The 25,012-nt window shown below is 40.7% G+C and overlaps 2 protein-coding genes across 5 annotated transcripts in view; one reads left to right on the forward strand and one right to left on the reverse strand.

The window, feature by feature from the left end:
• The window catches only part of clcn2a (chloride channel, voltage-sensitive 2a), a 42,157-nt gene that overhangs the window by 10,444 nt on the left and 6,701 nt on the right, over nucleotides 1-25,012 (reverse strand). For 2 of the 4 annotated variants that reach the window (XM_088310320.1, XM_088310319.1), the window contains exons 2-16: nucleotides 13,908-14,076; nucleotides 8,041-8,172; nucleotides 7,345-7,473; nucleotides 6,856-6,989; nucleotides 6,108-6,188; nucleotides 5,069-5,092; nucleotides 4,733-4,811; nucleotides 4,419-4,544; nucleotides 3,998-4,082; nucleotides 3,064-3,165; nucleotides 2,439-2,541; nucleotides 1,386-1,541; nucleotides 883-952; nucleotides 677-787; nucleotides 63-276 (exon numbers count right to left, since the gene is read on the reverse strand). In XM_088310320.1, the coding sequence (XP_088166446.1) occupies nucleotides 63-276; nucleotides 677-787; nucleotides 883-952; nucleotides 1,386-1,541; nucleotides 2,439-2,541; nucleotides 3,064-3,165; nucleotides 3,998-4,082; nucleotides 4,419-4,544; nucleotides 4,733-4,811; nucleotides 5,069-5,092; nucleotides 6,108-6,188; nucleotides 6,856-6,989; nucleotides 7,345-7,473; nucleotides 8,041-8,172; nucleotides 13,908-14,076 (1,715 nt within the window). The remainder of the gene's footprint in view (nucleotides 1-62; nucleotides 277-676; nucleotides 788-882; nucleotides 953-1,385; nucleotides 1,542-2,438; nucleotides 2,542-3,063; nucleotides 3,166-3,997; nucleotides 4,083-4,418; nucleotides 4,545-4,732; nucleotides 4,812-5,068; nucleotides 5,093-6,107; nucleotides 6,189-6,855; nucleotides 6,990-7,344; nucleotides 7,474-8,040; nucleotides 8,173-13,907; nucleotides 14,077-25,012) is intronic. The other 2 variants (XM_088310321.1, XM_088310322.1) reach the window with 2 other exon arrangements.
• On the forward strand, nucleotides 15,322-18,253 carry LOC148326294 (zona pellucida sperm-binding protein 4-like). Its single transcript, XM_088310323.1, has 8 exons — nucleotides 15,322-15,659; nucleotides 15,966-16,153; nucleotides 16,268-16,365; nucleotides 16,914-17,071; nucleotides 17,145-17,337; nucleotides 17,414-17,558; nucleotides 17,923-18,001; nucleotides 18,075-18,253. The coding sequence occupies exons 1-8, from the start codon at nucleotides 15,368-15,370 to the stop codon at nucleotides 18,200-18,202; spliced, it is 1,281 nt and encodes a 426-aa protein (XP_088166449.1). The 5' UTR covers nucleotides 15,322-15,367; the 3' UTR covers nucleotides 18,203-18,253.

Below are 25,012 nucleotides of genomic sequence, written 5' to 3' on the forward strand. Positions count from 1 at the left end.
ACATCTGAACAGGAAAACAAAATGGCCGTCTCAAGTGTTCCCAAGTCGGCGCCGAGACTCACTCGTGATGACCCATGCCCAACTCGGGAAGATAGGGCAGCTTCTTGATGCGGATGATGGAGTCGTACAGCGACGGCTGCAGCGCTTGGGCCACGGCGTTGGCCAGGATCACCGCGATCATCACGGGCAGGATGTGCGAGATCTGACCAGTCAGCTCGAAGACGATGACCGCGGTGGACACGGTGTGGGTGACGGCGCCGGAAAGCGCCGCAGCACCTGTGCAAAGAAAAAAAAAATTTAAAATTTACACAAAGGGGAATTAAATGTGAATTTGAAAGTCAAAATATGCAACCAAACCGTGTCATTTGACAAAAGTGTTAGCTTAAAACTAACATATAATATAAAACGCCATAGGCAGGCGAACAGATATTAGCATGAAGTTTCAATATAAATCTTTAAACAATTGCTATTTGAAGAAAAAAAAAAATATGGACCGTCAACTAAGTATCAAGACTCGACAAGCAAAAATCTGCTGGGTATCGAGTCCCTTACAAATATTTATAAAGCCTATACGTTAAACCCTGAATATACACCAAATTCATATCCCCTCCATATCATTTTAGGTTGATCCTTCCCTTGAAAAAGAAATGCTTTCCGAATGACTGCAGATGCTCACCCACTACGGCATAACCACCGGGAACTATGGGATAGACGCTGCCGTCGGCATGGATACCATCAGGAAACATGGCAGCCATGATCTCTCCAACCAGTCTGCCAAATGCTGCACCTAACCATCACACACAGTCACAACATGACACTTTTTTTGGGGGGGGGGATTGTATTGTCATGAAAAACAATTTCGACAAAAGTGGACGGACTCACCGATGAGGAAAACAGGCATGAAGGCCCCGCATGGAACGGGCATGGTGGTGGCCACGGCGGACATCCAGAACTGGCAGGGGACACATTATGGAAAGTGGACCATTTAATCGTTTGTAGATTGAGATTTACGAGATGCGAGCTGTGATTTTTAGATTAGTCCATCCGGCTCCCCTTTGTGAGTTTTCTTCCGCCTGGTTTATTTAAGGCCAGTATTGCTCAAAATGTTTTGGCTATTATCTTCTGTTACTCTGTTCCCATTTCGTATGGTGTTCCACAGGGTTCAATTTTGGGGCCCCTGTTGTATTTTCTGCCACTGAGTTCCATTTTAGGAGAGCCTGATATTTGCTTTCACTTCTATACGGATGTCAGTCAGATTATCAAATAAGACGCTTTCTCCTGTCTGGAGGAAATCAAAGCCTGGATGGGACTAAACGTCCTCAACTTCAACGAAAAGAATACAGACTTTGAAAAAAGGCATAATGCAGTTTATGTGGAGGACGCACCTTCATGATGATGAAGAGGACGAGCGTGATGAAGACATTGACCTGGGGGTGCTTCCAGGCGTGGTGGTGGCTGATGTAATCAAACTCCTCGGCCACGCCCTGGCGGCACCACGTGCGGTTGTCAAATAATGCCACCAGCGACTCGTGCTGCGTCAGCTGAGCCAGGTCACAAAGACATTAGTACAGATTAATGTTATGTCACAGCCTAGGTTTTTATTTTTTGTGACTTTGATTTAAATACATTAAGAAAATGCTTAAAAAAATCATGTTGTCATGATGAGGTTTGTAAGGGGAAAATGTTTTAGAATTGGATTAAATAATTGGTGAATGAATTATAAATGAATTATCAATAAAAATTGGAATGGATGACTATTATCTAATTTTTAAAATACAATTTTCAATATTTTATATAATTATTTTTTTTATAAATTTGATTAAATATTAAAAAAAAAGAAATGAGGAAAATTTTTTAAAATGATTCGTCTCAAATTCATTTGATAAATAAAAACCAAAAAATAATTTGAATTGTGTTGTTAAAATAAACCAATTTAAAAATGTTTTGTCTGTAATCGGTCCGTTTAAACATTTTTTAGCAATACAAATGAAAGTATAACAAAAATAAGATGAGGATGAAACGTTACTTATCATTGAAATATTTTTAACCATTAAATTAAATATTTTTTTACATATATAAATGAAGTACAACGATTAAAGAAGGGAATTTTATTCATACATTTTTTTTTTAAACTGGTAACATTTTTGGATGAATTAATGCGTAATTAAATATAATTCATGAAGAAGTATTTCATGAATAATTTGGGAACTTTTATTTATATATTTATTTTTTTAATTCATTTATTATCAATTATAATACAAACATATTTCATATACGCACTCAATTATTTTTTTTTTGTCCATTTGAAAAGAAATCAAATGTGGCACTTGCACACCAACGTTTGTAAAATAGATATTTCACTTCATCTTGAGCTCTTTTTAAATAGTAATTAATCATTTAGAAGAAAAAAAAACAAAACAAAAGCACGTCATCCTCACCTTACCGGCCATGAACTGCCCGAAGCCCGGCGGGAACGTGAGCGTGGACACCAGCAGGGTGACGAGCGCCGGATACGCCAAACGCCTGACAGGAAGAGACGGACTACGGGGTCATTAATGGGTGTGCTTGTCAACAAGACGGGAGCAGGTTTCTATTTTCCAAGCGCAGGTGGTGAGGGAGCAACATCCGCAAATAGCTTCTGTGTGATGTGTGAGACTAAATGACCCAATTAACGCCGCCAGGCCAATTTTAAGCACAAGTCCGGGGCCAGCGAGTGACATTTTTAGCCTTCAGCAGCGTATTTAAACCTCAGTTGATTTGAATGTCTTTGCTTCATCCCACTCCAATTTGAACTTCCAACTTCAGAAAGTAAATAAATTAATTAACAAAAAAAGAAATAAATATATAAATAATAATAATTTCTCTCTCTCTCTCTCTATATATATATATATATATATATAAACTAACACAGCACATCACAAAAATAAATCTCTGCCTGATAAAGCTCAGCCATCCCTGCGATTTCAACGACATCCTGCCGTCATGCTGCTTGGTGGCGACTTAACAATTAGAGGGCTAGTCTGAGGGTGACACTCAATTGCGTGTAAAGGATGAGATACTTACTTCCTCAGCAAGAGCTTGTTAATGGTCTTCTGCTTCCTCATGCACTCCACGATGAGCCGGTTCAGGTAGACAAAAAGGGCACCGCCGAACCCGCAAGCGAGCCTGAAACAGAGCACCGATGATGTCAGATACTCCGGAAAACATTTTCATGTGTTTTTGTGTTAGTCCTCTGACTTTCTCTTATTAAAATTAATTATTGGTACTGAGCGGTGCTGCTGCGAATGAAAAAAAAAAAACGTGCGTAACTGGCAGACCCGTTTAAAGGGGACGTCAAGTTGAATTTTTTTGCGCACTCACAGTATTCTGATTAATATTGCATTTAAGGTATATGAATGAAGCAGCAAAAATCCGCCCATTTTTATCTATTTTGCCACTTGCTGTCGAGTGAAAATGACATAACGGTGCCTAAAGGTTTGGTCATATGACATTTGCAAAAAAAAACAAAAAAAAAAAAACAATGACCTGGCCAATAACTGAGCCAGTTTCAAAAATGTTGGAGCGTGGTTAATAAACAGCAATTGGTCTTTTTTTTTTTTTTACATAATATACTTAAATACAAAATAAAAATGCATCCAATTATTTGATTAATCGATGGAGTAATCGAGACATAAATACAAATTCAGACATGCCTGCATACTATTAAAACAAATAAAAAAAAAACCAGTTGCTTAAAAATTGTCGATCAAGGGCGTAAGCAATGAATCGTGATAGAGTAGGAGGAACACTGTATTGAAAAAGACAACTGTGTAAAATGGAGTAAACCAGCAGGGAAAAAAGTTAATTTCATGCCCCGGATCATCAAACACAAATCGAGTCAACTCGACGGGAATACAAATGAGGACTTTGAAAGGAAGGAGACGTCCTTCGCCAACCCAAGAGGCAAACAGCTCAGGGATCAGTTGAAGCGGGAACGGCTCCCAAGGCAAGCACTCACCCCAGGATGGCGAAGGCCGGCAGCTCCTGAAGGTCGAAGGGGAAGTCCAGGCGGAAGCGAGTCTTAAAGAGAGCGGTGATGGTCTCTGGGGAAAAAACAAAAGAGGCTCGTCAACAAATGTGGCAGACGGACAGCAGTCGCTTCATCATAAAAGCACGTAAAAGTTGTTGAAACTGAAACGCACGGTTGAAAATACAAATGAAACAGAATGAAAATTTCACATCTCAATTACCACGACCACAACAAACGCAATTTTTAGTATGATTACAATAAAATAAAATAAAGAAAAAAAATAATAAATGTATATGAATACTCACAAGGAACAGCTCAAATCGGTAAAAAACTTTCGCTTCGAAACAATATTGGCAGTGAAGACCAACAAGGTTGGAAACGTGGAAAGTTCCATAAAAGTCGGTGGTACCTTCCTCCTGGTTCCACACGGCCAGCACTCGGAAGATGAAGGCACTGAAGGTAGCAGCGAAGAAGCCCCTCCAGTAGTTCCTCACGGCAAAAAACGTCGACGTGACCTCGATGCTGAACAACACTCCTTTGGCGAGCACACGCACACACACACACGCACACACACCCGCACACACAAAATCAAACGTGAACTAGTGCACATTTGTTATCAATCGTGAATGAGGTCATCGATTGTCAACATTTTGAGAGCAAACGTTACACAATTGCTCGACGAGAGCGCCGAATTATCGAAATGAAATCCCGAGACGGCCTTACCTCCGATAGGCGCAGCAAAGCAGCATCCCACGCCCACTGCGCACGCCGCCGACAGCATTTCGGTGTTCCTCAACTCGTTCTGTAAGGTCAGCATCAGATATGGAATAAAAACAAAAGTGCTTGACGTCCACTCCTGCGGTGGCGACTTAGCCCAAATTATGTCGGGACATTCTGAAATGGATCAATAATTCAGTGGCATGATCATATTTTTTTGTATCAAAAACAAGTGAGAGGGTCGCCCAAATGTTTGTACACGTACCAAAAAAAAAATCGTCAGCCACATAGCATAATTGCCAAAGTCGTTTTGAAATGAACAAAAGTGGCCACAAGACATACCTTGCTTCCCTCAAAGGGCTCTTCCTTTAGCGGTAACAGAAGCATTGGGAAGTGAAAAGAGAAAAATGTTTAAGTTGTGGAGGTATGCACAAGTTACCTTTTCTCTCTTCAACAAGCGGCAAATCAACAGTCTCGCTCGGACTGAATGAACATCTTCCCAGAGTGATTATCTCTGAATGGGTGCTCCACCTGCTTGGACTATTTCCGTCTAACTGAAAGCGACGTTTTGCCTCCTGCGCATCATCGGCGTCTGTCTTTGAGAGGTAGAGAGTTGACATCAAGGAACAGAAACGGGATAAATTTTGGAAGAGGAGATTGACACAATCCTTTTTTTTTTTTTTTTTGCTTTTTTTGTTCTTAAGCTTGGCAGCTTAAAGGGAGTTTAGCTTATAAAAATCGGGCATACATAGAAAGCTACATGGAGTGAACAGCTGGCTCAAGATGGCGCCAAAGCACTACTTTTGTCCCAATGAAACTCCTCAACTTACTTCAGAGTAACCAAGCAATACTGTTAACAGGTGGGCGGGAAACTTTCTGCAAATCTGTGCGTGAGAGTCCGGGCGTGAGCAGTGGCTGACAGCAGCTCCTGTTTGAGTGAGCGCATTGTGTTAACGTGTTTTCCGGGCGTTCAATAAACGACCAAAAAGTACATCAGGAATTGTGGCTCGCCTTTCCTACAGTAAGCAAGTTTACTGGCAAAAACACAGACGGATACATTTGCACAATTTAACATGAAATCTACACGAAAAAAGACGAGAACAATTAATTGGAAATGGAAATTAACTCAGAATTGGATCTCGCGGTGTTGATTCAATTATGTGAAATCTGTCCTGACCGACATAAAAAGTTTGGCGTTGTAGTCTGGAAAGTCTTGTTGGCTGCCAGAGATGTGACAATCACAGATAAGAGGGAAAAAAACAAACTGTGTTTATTTAAATCAAATATACTGATTGTTAAATGCTTCACCCCAGAATTCTGCAGGAATAAAAATATTTAAAAAAAGGCTGAAGTTACGTGCATCCATCAAGTCCATTCTCACCATGTAGATTCCCCCAAAAAGAGCAGCCATAAATTTGCTGAGAAGGGCGGCGCACAGGCTGGCCACGTGGACAAAAGGTCCCTGGAGAGCAGGATGGAGAAGAAAGGAACTTTAAACACCTCAAATAAAAAGATTCACATCTTCAAAAAGCGGCGACACACACGGAACACCAACCGTTCTGTTTTGGGTAAAACGTATTATTTCTGAACAATATGGAGGTGAATAAATATATATATATATATAAATGATTAATTCATTTATTTGATAATTGATTAGGTGTCGATTCATTGATTAATCTCGATTTAATTAACAGCAATCCAATTGTCAACCACACGAAACCTATTTCCACTCGTAATTTTCAATCTAGAGGCGTCATAATGCTGCACGGCGCCCGCAGAGTAAGGGAAGGAACGCTTCTCAGACAATTGAACTTCCAAGAGCATTAATCGATTTGCTGTCAAGCTATTTCCAACTCTTTCATTTGGCTAATAAGGCATAAAAATAACAGATGCCGTGGGGACCAACCAAAAATATCGATTTGTGAATAAACCTAAAATTGACCATATTTGGACATATGGAGGCTTCTGCTCGACTGCGATGATCTGGCAAATGACAACTCGAGCTGACTTTTGTTGGCGTGAATTAAGCAGCCTTCAAACCCCATCGATACATTGTAAATGCAGATCACAATCCTATCGCGTCCCGACGGGAAGCTGTCAAGCATCAAAGATGGCAACAGATCCTCTACCTCCTTCCCCAGAGGCATGCCGCTGCCCAGGGCGCAGGTGAGCCCGATGACCTTGGCCACAAAGGTCTTAAAAGTCAAGTACTCCTTGAGGACCACTCCCCTCAGGATGGTCTTCATCTCCGGAATGCCCGAGCCTGCGGAACGACACCATGCCAGGTGTGGCCATGATGGAGTGGAGGCAAAAGACGAGTTGAAAGAAAGCAATTACAGAGGAATAAATGAGCAACAAAAAGAAGGTAGGAGGAGAAGAGAGAGAGGGGGGGGTGAATACACGCACGCTGATTGATATTCATGCAATCTTCTGTATGCACATCTCATCACAGCGATATTTTAAGGATTTTCTGCTGAGGCGATTATGAAAGGGACGTTCGTCCACGTCCTTGGGAGGCCTTACGGTGCATTACAGAAGCAATTAGGTTACTCAAACACTGCCGATCGGCGCATCTGAAACATATGTCGGCGGATGAAGTCTTGAAAGGTGCGCCTCACCCACGGCCTGAGGAGCCAGGATCTGGGTGAAGCCTGCCGAGAATGTGATGAGCACCACGGGGTAGCTGACCCAGGCGATGTACTGCAGGAGCAGATTGCTGTCCAGGCCGCCGTACATCCACTTCTGTGCTGCACACACACACACACATCGCACATTCATAGCAGTGTCAGTGAAATTTTTACAGCTTCTTACAGCCCCCCCCCCCCTCACCCCCCCCACACAACCGCCCTCCCGCAGAAAGTCAATCTCAACCATATGCCAGTTCAGAGCAGGTTTAACACCGGTGCAGTGTTAACAGCTGGTCTAAAGCCACATATTTCATTCATAAATAGGTCAAACTCTCTGAATCACTGTCTTCTATTTTTAAAATCAGTCGAAAGAACGATCGGGGTTGGAGGGCGACCGCTTCACGTCTTAATGAGACTCTCGTGCACGTCTAGGTCGCAGCAAATAAAGGGCAATGAAAGGATTGAAGTCAGTTTTGACCGCTCACACAACAGCGCAGCCCTCCCTCGCCCCAATCCGCCGGATTGTATTGATCTGGGAAATGACCAACGTTGGGTCTAACCTGCCTCTGCGCAGAGATATATCACACGTCGTTCTCTTCCTGTCCTCAACCAAAAGTAGTTTGACAACGGTGCGCTCAGGATAAATTCTTGACAAGGTTCTCAGTCTGATCTGTGCCTCTTTCCTACCTTCTTGGCAGAAGGCAATGGCGTAGTCCATGACCCAGCTGACCAGCGCCATGAGCAGCCCCAGCAGGATGAGGAAGATCCAGTCCTCACCCACCCGAGAGATCAAGAACTTCTGACAGCTGGATGCGCATGCTTGAGTGTGGATGGAGGAGGGGGGGGGGGAAGAATAAGATTTAGATAAAAATCAGCAGAAAGGGCCTGATGCATAAACAATGTGAGAAGAAGCCAAGAAAGTCAAACTTAACACGTTGAGACACGTTACAAGGGCAAAAGAAATGGAGCGGAAATAAGCAAACATTTTCATTAAAGCGAGTGAGGGAAAAAAGGCAAAAGTGCAACTGTGAGGTCGGCTGCGAACGCTATTGAGAAAACACTTAAATAAGGGCCACAAAAGGAGGTGTTTTTTTTTTTTTTTTTACCCGCTCAAATACAATCTGGAGCAAGTTACATTGAAACGGTTTTGGCTTGAAAAGTAAATTAGCTAAATAAGTCATTCCTGGATTAGAAAAGTAAGTAAATTGTGGTTTGCAGATTACAGTTACTTTATTAGTTAAATTCGAGTCAAGCCCGTGAGGGGAAACTGATTGAAAAATATGTGATTACTTTTCAAATGCTGTCAAATGTCACTCACTGCTGCCCCTGTGAGGCAGAAAATGGTATTACCACTAAAGAGTTAATGCGAGCTGACAGTTTTCTGTCAGCAGCTTGCCAAAATTGCCAATTGTTGTTCTGGTGGAAAGTAACTGTAGTCAGATTACATCTCTAAGTAAAGTAACATGATTCATCATTTCTGTGAAAAATTGCTACATTTGAGTAACACGTTACATGCCTTGCCGTTTATTAGGGATGGGTAAACGAAGCTTCATGAACCAATTGTAGTATTTTTGGACTCCTGTAGATGGCACTCTCTATTCAAACTTGGCCTGAAAGCCATTTTTGAAACCCTTGATTCAAACCAACAGTGCCATCTAGAGGACTCAAAAATACAACTGCTTCATGAAGCAAATTTGAAGCTTCATTTTGCCACTGTTTATAACCCATGTACGGGAAATGTAATCCAGGACCAAAAAGGTACTAGCAGAGGGATGAAAAAGAACAACGTGATCTAGGGATTAATATCATTTACTAAAATAGAGAAAATAGTTAATGTTATGACAGTATTGATTTTTTTTTAAATAAATAGAATATCTCAAACACGTTTTTATTTATATTTCAATACTGTGTTTAGCGTCTCTGAGAATAAAACGCTTCTCTGTGATCAGAAAAGCGCAACTGCAGCATACGGGCTACTTTCTGATTCAGCTTGTGCCGCTTTATCCGGGCGTCAATTGCTAACCCATCGAGCATACCGTTTTTCTATTTACATTCTTGCGACAAATACGAGAACGCATCCAGTCTTTTAATCTGCATTGTACGCCTTAATGCAATGTACTTTTTACATCTGGGAATGTATCTCGCAACTTTTCTCTCCGTGTGGCAATTCCATTCGAATGGGGAGAATAATCATTTGTAGAAGTAAGACAAAAAAAAAAAAAAACAGCTTCAAGATCCAAATGGCAATCAGTGGCGAGGCTTAGTAAATAACCTCATTAAGTGGAATGTTTGTAGAGAGGCTTTTGCACATCCACTGTTAATGAGAAGGCGTTTGCTTTTGTAAACCCACTCGGTGGAAATAATGAAACGTGCAAAAGTGCTTGTCATATTTATGTCAGACTGAAAGAATAAGACAGCCGCCATAAAGCTGTTTTACGCTCAAAGTGAGGAAATGTCAAATTCAATTCTATACATTTTAATAGCGAATTCAAGAAGAGCCAATTGATTGGTGAATATTTGAAAAATTGACAGGCACAATAAAGCTGGGTCAGGGTTTTAATGATGTCGTTTTACATAACTGAGAGCTAGGTCAGCTAAAAGAAGAATCGCTGGACTCATTTTGCCTCGCTTGTCTGCGGACACGGCTAAAGCTTGGAATCCGCTTCGCTTATGCAGAGCATTGGTAGACGTGCAAGTCCCCAGAGAGGGCGCACGTGTGCTACTGACACATTTGCCAGATCCATATTTCAGAAAAAAGAAAGAAAGAAAGAAAAAAAAACAACAACAAAAGGAAACATTACAAAGTGAACACTCACCGTTATTCGTTATTATTAAGAGAAAGGTGAACAAAAATGTTACAGTATTAAAGATAATTATGACAGAAATGAAAATTAATCACAAAATACAAAGAAGAGCCACTGACGACTAAATAATGGTTCAGCGATAATTTGAATATAAAACAAAAAAAGCCAGCAACACAGTTGTTACCGCTCACAGTTGCCAAATATGGTAAGAACGATAATTATAATGTAAAACTGTAATTGAGACACACGACACAAAATGTTGTTGCTAACCCTGTTAAAATATGCCATTAACAATAATTGCGATAGATGCTAAAAATGTCAACAAGCGTCATCATCGAATACAAAGACGATAAACACGGTTTTGACGATATACGCTACCCATCTGAAATAAATCTTAATTCTTTCTCTCTTTGTTAAAGTCTGACTTCACTCGAAAAAATATTCTCGTAAAATTTGAATTTTTGGTGGAATGAAAATACTAAATCTTTCAATTTCTTTTTTTTTCTTAAAGGAAAAAATTTACTCAATTTATTCTCATCATGTGTTGTGCAATGTTTCCTGTCTTCTCAAAAGCCTCTTTCCTCCCCACACTTGTTAAAACACTGAGCGGTAGTGATGGGTAAAACAAAGCTCCAAATGCGCTTCATGAACCAGTTGTAGTATTTTTGGACTCCTGTAGATGGCACTCTCGGTTCAACATTGGCCTGAAAGCCATGTTTTCAACCCTTTATTTAAACCAACAGTGCCATCTAGAGGACTCAAAAATACAACAACTGCTTCATGAAGCAAATTTGAAGCTTCATTTTCCCCATCACTACTGGGCGGTCAAACACCAGATTAAAAAGGGCAACAATTCCTTTTGGGGCCGTGATGTTCCTCTGATAGTTTTGGCGCCGGTTTTATTTCACACTTCACTGGACACTGCCTGGCAGACGGAGATATGTGTAACAAGTCCCACAAAGCCATGCTGCTTCAAGTTTAAAACCGCATAGACGCACACACACAAGCTTGTTTTTAGCTGTGGGCCACAAAAAAAAACAAAAAACAAAAAAAAACATCGCCTTTTGCTGCATGCGTAGGCTGCCCTCATCCAAAAAGCTACAGCTCTGGTTACTCATCATCAAAAACACACAAGTGGAGTTCAGCCCCCATACACACACATTCAGTACACATGTGAGAGGGAATCACTCCACACTCCCACTGTGGAATTTATTCAACTCCTACCAAACAAGGCACAACAGCAGAGCGCCGTCCAGCCACAACATCTAAAAACGGTTTCTCAGCCTTTATTTAGGCTACTCACAAGCTTATTATATTCGGAAAAAAAAAATCTTATGGCACACCAACAAAGACAAATGACACAAAAAGTGTGTAACTATGCCTTAAGATATTTTAAGATATTTATAAAATGGAATGCACATGCACCAGTAAAGAGCAACAGTTTTAATCCGCCCAAGAGAAAAATAAAAATAAAAATAAAAAAATAAATAAAAATGACCAACAGAGGGAGACAGAACGAAGAAGCCTGACAATGGCGAAAAAATTTAAAGAAAATGGAAGGGGAAAAATAACAAGTCTCAAACGTTGTTCCTATAAGGGAAGGGGCACAGTATGGGATTGGAAAAAAAACCTTTCGACCGCCACATGAATTGGACACTTAAACGACAAAGATGCAAATACTTGCACTTGTTTGACATAACAGGGATTACGTTAAAAACATACAATAAAACATACATATAATTAAATATAGTGCAAAAAATCAGATATTTGTCATGATTACTTTCAGCATATACACGCATACAAATAAAAATAAAGATGATTATAACCGCTTAGTAAGATATTTTTTCACAGGGAAAAAAGAATAATGATGACCCCCCCATCTCAATTTATTCACAAATATACTGAGTATTATTCTGCTTTATGAATCGAACAATCAAACTCAGGTTAATTGTACCGTCGGCCATCTAGCAGAAGAGTTTGTAATTATTCTCCCTGTCACTGCATCGCTAGCAAATATTATGGCACATTATTTGTAAATAAATTAATAATAATTTTCCCACCTGCATGATTTCTACATCACATCTGATCTGTGAAAGAAAAAAAAAGAAAACAAAACAAAAACCTCTTGATCTACAAGCGAGCAGGCGGCCAGAACACAAATCATTGTTTGGCCGTTTTTCAAGGGTTTCAAACGGCTCCTATAAAAATTGAGCGAGCCTGAATTTAAAGGCTCCTTCACCTGTGTCACAGTCGATCCATCTCAACTCTAATCAGATCACTGGTCACAAGGGCAAACAGACGAACGTGCGTGGGGGGGGGGGAGACGACAACACATTGTTGTTGAATTGTGCACTTCAGACAAGTATATCCACACAGTGGATAGCTAGCTAGCTAGCTAGCTAGCTAACTAGATAGGTAGATAGATGGATAGATAGATAGATAGGTAGGTAGCTAGCTAGATAGCTAGTTAGCTACTACAAAATACACAGCAAGCTAGCTGCTTGCTGATATGTAGATGATAGACAGACAGATAGACACAGAGCGATACACCAACCGAAAGACAGACACATCATGGAATCTGCGTGTCGGCCTTACACAAGGATTTGAGATGCTCAAATTATCGGGATTATTGCTCCTTTGCTGATTCACTTATGAAATTACATGCGCACATCACAAATTACAAGACGATCTAGGATTTGCCATTGTTGACCAGCTTTCTCAATGCATCAGAATTAAAAAAATAAATAAATAAATAAAAAATCGATCCTAACCCCATACCACCTTTAACATAATCAACAGTTGGTTCTTTGCTGCTTTTAATCAGAAAGGAAAGGCGAGAAAAAAAAAAAGCTTTAATTATGGCTTTCTGATTATAACAACATTGCTGCGTGTGTAGTCTGCTCTATATCTTCCCGCTTCTTGCATTGGCTGAAGTGGAGCTGGCCTCCGCAGGTGCCACTCCTTTGTCTGATCACAAAACCAGACGCAAGATAATCTGACAGACGAGACTGAACCAACAAGGAAAGAACACGCTCACACTAGCGCAAAAGAAAATATCCCTCACACACACACACGCACACACCCCCCCACCCCCACACGCGCACACACACTGAGCACTTGTGTTTGACATTGAGACAGCCTGTTTGGTTGGAGGTCATTGCTTAGATCTGGCCCATGGAATCACGCTCATGTCTCGTCACATCCCCACTCAGGTACAACCTCGGCTCTACTTTCAAGATGAAAATGTACTCCAAAAGGTTTTTACCAAGTCACAACAACCCAAAAACGGCATTCTTAGACACGTGACACGGTCCGATGAGATGAGATTATTTTAATTCCATCTCATTTTTAAATCGGGTTGATTTAATTCTTAGGAAGTAATCAATTCTTTTAGAAAACAAATGTGAAAAGAATGCATAAACTAAAACTTAAAATATATACAGTATGTAAAATGATTTTAATATTCATTCTCATTTTTAATTCTATAATTTTAAAATGTTTTTTTTTTCCTGGTTGATTACGAAAATATGGATTGTGATTTTTTTTTCATTTCACTGCCTGTCGTCTAATTCTAATCAAATGAAATTATTTAACAATGAACCCAATGAACGGCAAAAATGACGACGTACATGAATGCAACACATACTACAAGAATCTTAACGATGCAAAATCCATACTTTGCCTCGGCCTTCTATTTATAGAATGACAGCGAAGGGAAAGGTCAAAGGGACAAAAGCGAAAACCACTTACACTGGCACTTTGCACACGGGTCCTTCTGGTACTCTTGTAGATCTGCAGCACGACTTCGGACGCTCGTGTTCCGCCGCAGTCCTCCGCCGTTGCGCACGCCGCCTTCCCGTAGGCGGGCCGCTTCCGCCTTGGCGTAGACACCCAGCTCCTGAGTGTACCGCCCATACATCTACATGTGGCACAAAGGTTGTTTGTTTGTTCATACATAGTGGGGGAAACACCTGGTTAACATTATTAATTAACAGTTATTTAATTAAAAAAATTTTTTTTAGTCCTGTCATGTCACTGCTAACTCAACTATGATTTATAAATATTTACTCCGTATATTTGAACTTGTTGTTGAACACTCACATATGTGTTTGCAATCGTCAATATTGAACAGGTTTAATATTTACAAAAATTAGGAAAATCGTGCAAATAATAATAATAATAAAAAAAAACACACCATATCACAGGATAATCACTCAATTTGCGGACATTGAAAAAAGGGGGAATTGAGATAAAAAAAAAGGTAGGCCCGATTATCGGTATGTGTCAAGTATTATTAACAAAGGGTTTGAAGCAAACAATAAAATTACCAAATAATGAAGGTGTCTTGTGCATAAAAATGACCATTCAAGGATGGCACAAACTGCTGAAACATTTAAGTCACAATTCATTTTGTACCTTTTTTTTCTCTGGCAAAATTCAACTCACTCAAAATTGTAATATTACTGAGGGACTGTTTGTCCTGATTTTATTCCAAATATGTAAACATATTAGACCTGCACACATAGTATAGGGCAGTTTATGTGTGGGAGTATGCACAGCTAAGACTTGTATGCCATCTGATGGTGACTGATAATATTAAAACTTCATATTATTGTAAAATATTCCAAATTTAGCACCCATGTATTTATGTATTTGCACATTTGTATCCCTTTCTTTTTCAAATAGTTTTTCATATTTGGGATTTTTTCCCAAATATTTTTTAAAATTAAAAAAAAAAAAAAGCCAAGGACGGGTGAATTTATCTTGCGGCCACTCAAAGTGTAGTCGCGGGCCGCATGCCACCAATTGCCCATCCCTGATCAGACAGACCAAGAAAATTAGGGGCAAAAAAATACAAGAAACACATATAAAAGGCGAAAATTGGTACATATAAGAAGTTGTGATTGTAAATATAGAACAAGTTTAATATTTATGACTGTGAAATTAATGATTGGAAACGCACTCCGAACACACCCCACACTACAAGATAATCAACGAGGACAATATTGGCTCTTGGACTGACCAAAAACCCTTCTATCAGCCAATGAGCTCCACCTGTCAGCTCCCAGCAAATTAAGTCCACACGACTGGCATTCAATTGCCTCCTGATGACGAGAAGGCGGAACCCTCAGCTAACTCTGTTGCCATCCATCAAGTATAAATTCTGCTACTGACTCGGGCACATTGTCCCTACACTCTCAAGTACCGTCATGGAGCATTCCAGGAGCCTGGCCAGTGTTTTGCTGCTGCTTATTGTCGTCATTTTGGCCGGGGACATTGCGGCCCAGCGCTGGATGGAGACTCTAAATAGCAACAAACCTCCTATTTTTCCACCGCAGAATCAAAACCAGAACCGGAAGCAGCCGGGGGTTCCTCATGCTGACAAATGCCAAGTGGAGAACGAGGAGATGATCCAATGTGGCCCCCGCGACATCACCAAAGATCAATGTGGAGACATCAACTGCTGCCACAACGGACGGCTGTGCTATTATGGCAAAGCAGGTAATGCTCGATGTTCTCTTTCGTGATGTGTGTACAATTTTTGAAGATGAATAGATTCACATGAGTCCGTCATTATCAGGCAGAGCGTTTCAAGTACAAGTGGTAAGTATTTCCTTGTAGCCATTTAAGTTAACGAGTGCGTCTTGTATCCAATTTTCAAAGGGTTATCACTGGGGAAAACTTCCTGAACAATCAGGGATCTGTTAATTTATCAGTTAAATTGGAGTTTGTCACTTAAAGACTTTTTTTTTTTTTTTTTGAGGGGGGGGGAATAATGGCTCACTTTCTGAATATGTATCTTGCCAGTGACTGTGCAGTGTACACGCGATGGCCAGTTTGTGGTGGTGGTGGCTCGTGACGCCACATTGCCGCCGGTGGATGTGACGTCAGTCAGCCTGATAGAAATGAACGATCCCACTTGCACGGCGGTCGACACCACTGCCACGTTTGCCATTTTTCAGTTCCCCATGACTTTGTGTGGCACGACGGTCAAGGTTCGGTGGTTGCTTTTTAAAACTTTCCAATAAAACAACATGCTTGTCTTTTTTTTTTTTTATGGCAGTCAAGGAAGCATGTCTAATGGCTTTATTTTTTTACATTTTCTGCAGGAGGAAGACGGCTTTGTAGTATACGAGAACCACATGTCGTCAGCGTATGAAGTGGGTATCGGACCCAGAGGCTCCATCACCAGGGACAGCCATTTTGAGTGAGTGCATATGCAAAGATCTGCCATTGCAGCATTTTTTTTTTCTTCATTTGAGTAATAATTTCTAGATTAATTTTTTGCATGAATGTTTTTTTTGTCAAAGACCTGATTTCCATAAAACAATGCAGTATATTATTTAAGGGTTGTGAGTTATGCATAAATTGTGCTTATGTTGGGGAGCTCTTATTTTGGAAATGAATGCTTGTCTAAGATTCTTGACCTGTGTGCTGCGGGGGAAAAAAAAAAATTTCAATTGGTCAAAAAAATACACGGGTGCCACATTTTTTAAACAAATGACAATTTTTTTTAAGTCCCCCCCCCCAACTTTAGTTCAGATTTTACCTTGTATTGAAATTTGTAGCTATGACATTTCCCCCTGCCAAACAAAAAAAAAAAGCACCTGTTGTAGTTCCAAAACTGACCTGTAGGGCGCCATATTGGCTGTATGCAGGAAAGTATTGATCATAAATATTAAATAGTGTCATTGCAATTTTATTTCCATACCAAAACAATCCATTGACCTTCCTAATCGTGTTCCCTTTCCCCAGGTTGCTGTTCCAGTGTCGCTATTCAAGCCGAGGTGTGGAAGCGCTGGTCATGGAGGTCAATGACCTTCCTCCACCTGTGCCAATCGCTGCCGGTGGCCCCCTCAGGGTGGAGCTCAGACTGGGCAGTGGCGAGTGTTTCTCAAAGGGTTGTGTTGAAGGTGCGTTTGGCTGTGCTGTCTTGCCATGCAGTCGTCATCTTCGGCATGTTTCTAAGTGCCCCGCTTCCTGCAGAGGAGGCGGCGTACAACTCCTTCTATACTACAGAAGACTACCCGGTCACCAAAATACTCAAGCAACCCGTCTATGTTGAGGTCCGCATCCTCGACAGGTCTGATCCCAACATTGTTTTGATTCTGGAGCATTGCTGGGCCACCACCACTCCCAATCCCAACAGCATCCCTCAGTGGGATCTTCTAGTTGACGGGTAAATGCACGTCTATTGTTTTTTTTTTTTTTTTTTTTGCCTTTTGGTCTTCAAAACTCATTCTTGGTGCGTGCAGGTGTCCCTACAACGATGATCGCTACCAGACCATCGTGGTGCCTGTGCAGGAGTCCTCTACAATTCACTACCCGATGCACTACAAGCGTTTCATCTTCAAGATGTTCTCCTTTGTGGATCCAAACTACAGTCCGCAGAGGGACAGGGTAACATGTCAAACTATCGTGAAATTGCCTGTTCAATTTGTATGGCAAAAGAATTGTCAAGTTGGGTTCTTCTTTTACAAATTTCATAATTTGGCCTCTGCATTTTTTTTTTGATCAAATCATAACAGCCCAAGTAATGTCATCTCTAGGGGAAAAAAATTATTACTTGAATGCACCACAAGTTAATTTTTAGATGTCTGCTAATCGGGCCTTTTGCTGGAAAATGGCAGTGTGACTTGCTTTGGATAGTAGTTGCCTTGTTTGTGAATAATTTCGCCCAACAAAAAAAAAAAAATAGATTTTAGTCCTTGGTGCAAACTACTTTAAAAATGGCATATCTTGTTACTTGACTGCATATACACAGGTTTTCATCCACTGCGCTGCAGCCGTGTGCTATCCGAGCAACACAAACTCTTGTGACCAACCGTGCCTTCCCGGACATCGTGAGTGACCGCTCACCACTTTCAAAGATGGCTTCACGTTCATCTCTGAGCTTGACATTTTGCTTTCTTTCAGAATTGCCAGGAAAATCATCGCGTGCCGACCATGGGTCTCTAAGCCACGACGTGGTTTCCAGCAGGCAGGTGATTCTGACTCCCATGAGGGGGATGTCTTCTCGTCCGCTTGAAAAATGGAACAGATGATCACACTCCTCAAAGCTGGACATGATTTTTAATAAAGGCACTCTGTTGCAACCATGCCTGATCTCATTGCTAATGTGAAATGGTGCTAAAAATTCTTCTTGGAGTCGCTGGTTGGCTAAAAATTCTTGACACGCTGCCCTTGACTTGTCATTTGGGTACTGTATAGACTACAATGAGTATTTAATTTGTTTTTCTCCCCCCGCAGGGCATTAAATATACACCACATTAGGGTTGACCTTTTTTAACTACATGGAAACTCGGCGCGGTATAGGCCAGAATTCAAGTACCATAGCAGGTGTCAAATGGCCACAAGGTTTAAATATTCCCAGTTTGACATCTCCCAGTCATAAAAAATTGCCAGTTTGCATTAATGCCGGCAATCAATTTTAAAGATGCTCAGCCTCATTGTGAGCTTTGCAGTTTTCTCCATGCTGCAACTTGTGCATCATTCTCCCTCACTGCTCTGCACGCCTCCGCTCATTGAAATGGGCATCACGACTCTTCCAGACTTGCTTGTTCTGCTCATATGAACAGGTGGAGGGTGGGGGGGGGGGTTGCAGATAGAAAAAGCAGAGCACCTCCATATGCAGGTTTGCTCTCAACAGATGGGCAAAGCGCAGTGTTGCTTTGCCTGTACGGTCACCTGCAATGGCAAATGTTTTGGAACCACGGGAGATGCTTCATCTAGAATGCGGAATGCATGAATTGATTTTTGGACAGTTGGCAAAAGACTGATTATTGGTGCTGAAAATGTAATATGGAGGAATGTGTAAGCATGTTGGTAATTGGGCCAAATTTCAATGTTTGCCACCATTCCAATAAGATCTCAAATCCAGTGTAGAGCTGTTTATTTTTTTTAAAGAATTTATTTCCCCCCCCGTCATAATTAGATTTGTTACATCCAGTTTTCCACAATTAGTTCACTTGCACTCTGCTTCACAATTTTGATTTCAGATGTCTGTTTGCAGGCAGGCTAGGCTTAACTCACTCAATCCATTAGATGTGTATATATACGTTTTGAAAGTTGTAGTCCCCGCCTCCCGAAGACGTATTTATACGTCTTAACCTTTTGCGTCAGAGCTCCATGTTTTTATATCTTTAGAACACATTAGGTAGGCCAAAATCCATCGCTTCGAGTCTGTTTGAATTACCAAGCAGTCTGGATGACCCGTAGCAGCTGCTTCTCATGCGGTAGGTCCATCTTGGTATTATGACATTGAACATTTCAACAGTAAGAACACACATGCTCATTTTTGTGTGTGGTCTTAACATTAAGGCAGTTTTTTTTTTTGGCGGTGTAATAAGCGTCCAGTCTCTCATTTGCTATAAATAATGCATTTTTATTTCAATCTGTAGCTTCAGCATACCCTGTCCAGCGGCTTAACGACTCCCCTGGGATGTGCCGTTTGTCAATTCTCCTTTGCTGGATTGTTACTCGGAAAAAGGTGTGAGTAAAAAAAAAAAAAAAATCAGATTGGCCGAATTTTTCGTGTCACATCGAATGCAGATGTCAATAAAACATGAATTGCATCTATTGTACCCTGAGCACAATCGATTAGTGAGCGTCTGTGTGTGTTATGTTCATGAGGACAGATTTAACAAGAATTTACAATTATGAGAGATGACGAGATGTGATTAATGAGAGAAGTTGTCCTTGAGCCAAAATGATCAAGAAAGATTTAATTGGGGTCTATCAGGCTGGTTAATGGCGGCTGTGTATTTTATTAGCGGTTTCACTGCTCGCTGTATTTTATCGTGTCTCTGACTTTTTATAGCGTCCCGCCCACACCGTTACAAGTTCTTTGCATTCTGCACTTGTCTTGATGTGATATTGCGAAGACCTTCAATCATCTAGTTGTTTGCTATTGTTTGGCCTGTTCAGGACTGTGAGCAGATGAGGCTCAAGTAGCCAAAAATAACAATCGGAATCAAGTACAAGTAAAAGTAGCACTCCAAATAATAACATGAGTAAGAGTAAATACTCTCTGAAAAAGCTGAAGTACAATAAACCCTCCAGGATGTCAAGGGTTTTGCTTAAGACCATCCCGCAATGAAGAAAATCAGCGATATAGAAATGATTTCAATGATATATTTAAATAATATTTTAAGGTCTTTAAACACACATTATAAAACAATGTAATTATGAGAGAGCGAGCCAGAGCAATAGCAATAATCATGCCCAAAGATCTACGTTCTAAAATTAATTTAAAGCTGTTGCTTTCTGTCGGCGTAAAAAGCAGGATTTAATCACACCAACAGCAAATTTTAAATCAGACATTTTGAGATATTTCCTTTTTCTTTTTAGTTTAACTTGCAAAAGCTTACTCGTTACAGCGCAAGGTAAAATCTATATTGAATTTTACCATGCGTTTTAATTTATAACTATGACATTTCAGGGGAAAAAATAACGCACCTAACCCTTAATTCAATATTATATTGTTATTATTATATTACTATTATTATTATGAAAGCCTGAAACCCACAAAAAAGGATCTGCAAAAGTTGACTTGCAATGTCTGATGAAAACAATTTATATAAAAAAAAAAGACATTTCCTATTTTCTTCTATCAAATCTCATCTCAAATGAAATAAGTAACCCCATCTAATGGTTGATAGAGAAATTACACCAAATGAGCGACAATTAGACCAATACTTCAGTGAACTGTAAAATAAAAAAATAAATAAAAGGTTTGTGAAATAGCAGGTCAAAAAAACTGGAACCTGCAAAGGAGGCGGATTTACTGTCCGGAATAGTTAGTGAATAGCTGATTAATAATTTTCCTAATCAAAGCATCAGCATCCAATTGAGTATAAAATGCGTAGAAAGGGAATCTGCAACCCTATTACCGGGATAAATAAAACACTTCAGACCACAGGATAATCTTGTAAAATAATCCAAGAAAACAAATTAATCTAATTTGTCCTCCTTGGTTGGGAAATGGGCAAAATCGGAACAAGAAAAAATGATCTCGCCAATTATCTCGACTTATTGAAGACATTACATTGTCCATAGATTGTTTGCTATGTGCGCCGCGCAATTGAGAGCAATGACTTGATGTGATGTGATAATGAGTCAGTGGCGCTAGACAGCTTGCACTCACACATTTAGGCCCAGAACGTGTTTAATTGGGGCATGTCAGTGGTTCTCTATTGGCCTCCCTGGTGCGAGAGACAGGGACAGCAGTACCTGGCCATCTGGCTAGCGACGCCCTTACAAGAGCAGCAGGTGGGTGAACAGAGCTGCCATCTCCAACTGGTCCACCTCCCACGAGAGCAACTTCAGAAGCAGAATTACTCAGTTTAACTCCCACACTCAACTCTGGACACCAATTCAGCTCCCGCGCCTCCCATCTGGTTGCCGTTGGACGCTTTATGACTGCGCTGAAGGGAGAGAGTCGTAGTTTGGGGGGGGGGGGGGGGTGAAAGGATTATTGTTGCGGTGTGAACCGTGTCAAAGTCAACACGTAACGGGACGGATATCCACCAGGGTTCTAATCATTCCGGTCATTCAATTTAATCGTGCTTTTATTGCTCTGTTTTTTTTTATGGTGTTGTTTGCTTTTTATAGTGTCCGATCTTCATTGTTACAACTTTTACCATTTTGCTTGATGTAAAGTGCTTTTGTGATCTTCAATCAAGTATTCATTTTCGTCTCTTTCTCCTGATTGTGAGGAGCTGGAGCCCAATCTCAGGTGGCGTTGATTGGAAGAAGGGGAAATAATGCTTAAATCCAGATGGATTAGCCCACAGGTGTCAAACTCCGGTCCTGGATTGCAGCTTTCCTGGATGTTTTCCATCATTCCCGGCTGCAACACACCTGATTAAAATGAGCAGGATACTTATCGGTAGTGATGGGTAAACAAAGCTTCAAATCTGCTTCATGATCCAGTTGTAGTATTTTTGGACTCCTGTTCAACCTTGGCCTGAAAACTCACTGACTTGCCATTTTTTAAACCCTTTAATTACACCAACAGTGCCATCTAGAGGACTCAAAAATACAACAACTGGTTCATGAAGCAAATTTGAAGCTTCATTTTCCCATCACTACTTGTCAGGCTTCTTCAGAGCTTGCTGATGAGCATGCAGGAAAGCGGTCCTCCAGGACTGGAATTTGACACAGATGGATTGGCAGTATATGTGGAGCCTTCTTAAGCACAATCACTCACGAGGAGATGCGATAAAAACATACAGCAATGAGTTTAAAAAGAGATTCCAAGACAATCTCCAAGCCGAGGTCCTCAATCCTGTTCCTCGATCTATCACATCCTGCTGCGGCAACACACCTGATTCAAACAATCAGATAATCAGCATGGGCTGCAGAAGATAGATAACGATCATTTGAATCAGGTGTGTTGCCAAAACAGGCAGGGCAGCGGCTCCTCGAGGAACAGGCGAACACTGGCTGGTTTCACCAAAAACACCAACTTCTGTCTAAAAAGCAGAAATTTGTGTGAGAAGAAACGCTGCTATTTTGCACTTGTGACATCTCAACAATTAACGATAAAACAAAAACAGAGTTCAATGAAGAAAAAAATAAATTGACATATATGGCAGTAAGAAATATTTTTACAAATGCACCTTTGTACTAATTGCAGCCTTCCATACCAAAGTCAAATTGGAAATCCTTGATTGAACTGAAAATCAATCAAATTGAACCGTGAATCTAAAATCGAATCGAATCGGCCCCTTGTGAATCGAATCGAAAAGATGTTGGAAATTTGAATTGCCTAACGCCTACCCGTAGTTGATGAATATAATTTTCATGGCAGAAAACACTTGGAGTGTACCGATATCCTGTATACCCAGTGTAGTGAAGGAGTTAAAAGTATTAATAAATAAGAATCACACCACAAGATAATCTGTCAGGAAAATCTTTCGGTGGCATACAGAAATTAGGCCTTGGCGGACTGATTGGAAGTGCTGAATCAAGCTCAATATTGGCCTGATTGTATCATCGCCTCTGTCTGAACTTTATTCTGCTTTGCACTCGTTCCCTAGCTTGTTGGTTTTTATTGTGGGAGTTCAACATAAAAATGAGAGAACGCTCCCAAGAACAAGGACAAAGTGGCGGATATGCACACAACTTTCCACTGGAGTGGCGCATGCCTCGTCTCAGCCACGTTTTCAAGCCTGGCCATGTGCGGGTATCACACAACAGATGAGATTAAAGTTCTTCATTATTCAGCAATTCCCGAGGCGCTGCAGAGTAATGAATTCGCCGTGAGGAGATGGAGGCGGCGCAAAGGACAAATATTTGACATTCTAATGACCAAATGCTTGCGTGTCCGTGCAAGTGCTGCTCTTTAAAAATGTTATTGTCACATGAGAGAAACATCATTGCAGAGACTAAAATCGAATCTCGGGTAAACTAAATGAAAAAAAAAATAAATCAAATGTGTACGTGTGAGCAAATTCACCAACAGATGTTACATCTGACAGCGTGACTGTGACGGAGATGATATTAAATAGGCCTTAAACACTCCTGGAATGAGAGAGAAAATACAACCAGAGAACTAGAGACAAATTACAGAAACAACATGAGACGACTCTTCGAACAGTTATCGACGAGTCACAGCTTCCAAGAGGGGATTTAAAGCCGGAAAAAAACCTCACTGCTGTCCACCAGATCGAATGTGACACGAGTGTGACGCCGAGAGTGAAAAAATCTTAATACCTCTCACAACAAAAGATAATCATTCTCAGGATTAGGGGAAACAAATATTCCATATTGTCCCAATTATGTGTCAATATGTCTCTCATTCACTTAACGACGATTATCAGCCTGGACCACTTTCCGATCAGAAATAAAACACTCTTAACACTCAGGATGATTGTTTTTTTTTTCTTTTTTTTTGGGGGGGGGGGGCATCCGTTAATCACACCTTCAGTATACAATTTCATGTTCATTTTCCAGTGGAACTTTCCACAATTTATTTTAGATTGCAGGCTATGCAGTGATTCCTTCTGCAGAGGTGCGCAGGTAAGGGTCCAATTTGGCAGTGACAGCACCTGGAACGGACCCGAGCCATCGGCGGTGTGCGAGAAAGGACTGGAGTGCTGACTGGGGGGAATGCAAAGAGACAGCACTTTTACCTTGAGTGTCTTTGAATAAAGAAAGGAAGGTCACCAGAAGAGAAGACGACGGGGCGCGAGATGGACACACAATGTAAATGCGTCACGATTGTAAAACAACAACAACCTTGACAAGGACAGGTGCTGCTGTTTCAAACAAAACCAACTGCTTATCTTTTGTGTAAACAGGAATACACTTAATGCGGCGCACATTCATCCATTTTCTATACCTCGGATCCTTATTAGGGTTGGAGCTGATTCCAACTGACATTTAGGCAAGAGGCGAGATAAACCCTGGACTCGTCGCCAGCCAATAACAGAGCACTTATACCAGCAGTATAAAACGCAAAGCACATCCAACCGAGCAGCAAAATAACAGGCACATTAATAAGTGTCTGTACTCTGGAGACAAAATTGAACCGCAATTGAAACAACAATTTGACGATTTTTGACAATTTGTTGTATTGTCATATTTGCATTGTGTAATAAAAACTTTCATGGCCCTGCTATTTAAAATAAAAAAAAAACTAAATGTCATGGAAAAATTATAATTACATTAAATTGTTCCTCCAAAGAAGTGATTGATTTGCTAAACTGCATTGTAAAGAAAAAATTGAGCCTTGAGTAATTTGCAGAGCAGGGCACTTGACCCTTTTTCTGCCAGTCAGTCCCCAGCCCTCCGGCCACTATCTCGCTACCCATCCGTCCTCAACCCTCCAACCTTATTCAAAAAAATTG

The sequence above is a fragment of the Idiotropiscis lumnitzeri genome, chromosome 12 (assembly GCF_059441095.1).
Source record: "Idiotropiscis lumnitzeri isolate Australia: NSW breed Sydney's pygmy pipehorse chromosome 12, RoL_Ilum_1.0, whole genome shotgun sequence".
NCBI lineage: Eukaryota > Metazoa > Chordata > Actinopteri > Syngnathiformes > Syngnathidae > Idiotropiscis > Idiotropiscis lumnitzeri.

What these genes read in the sequence shown, in the direction of transcription:
- LOC148326294 (XM_088310323.1), top strand. Translation starts at nt 15,368, where the DNA reads ATGGAGCATTCCAGGAGCCTGGCCAGTGTTTTGCTGCTGCTTATTGTC. An exon ending in ACAGTCCGCAGAGGGACAGG is followed by an intron (nt 17,559 to 17,922) that starts GTAACATGTCAA and finishes GCATATACACAG; the next exon opens with GTTTTCATCCACTGCGCTGC. An exon ending in ACCGTGCCTTCCCGGACATC is followed by an intron (nt 18,002 to 18,074) that starts GTGAGTGACCGC and finishes GCTTTCTTTCAG; the next exon opens with AATTGCCAGGAAAATCATCG.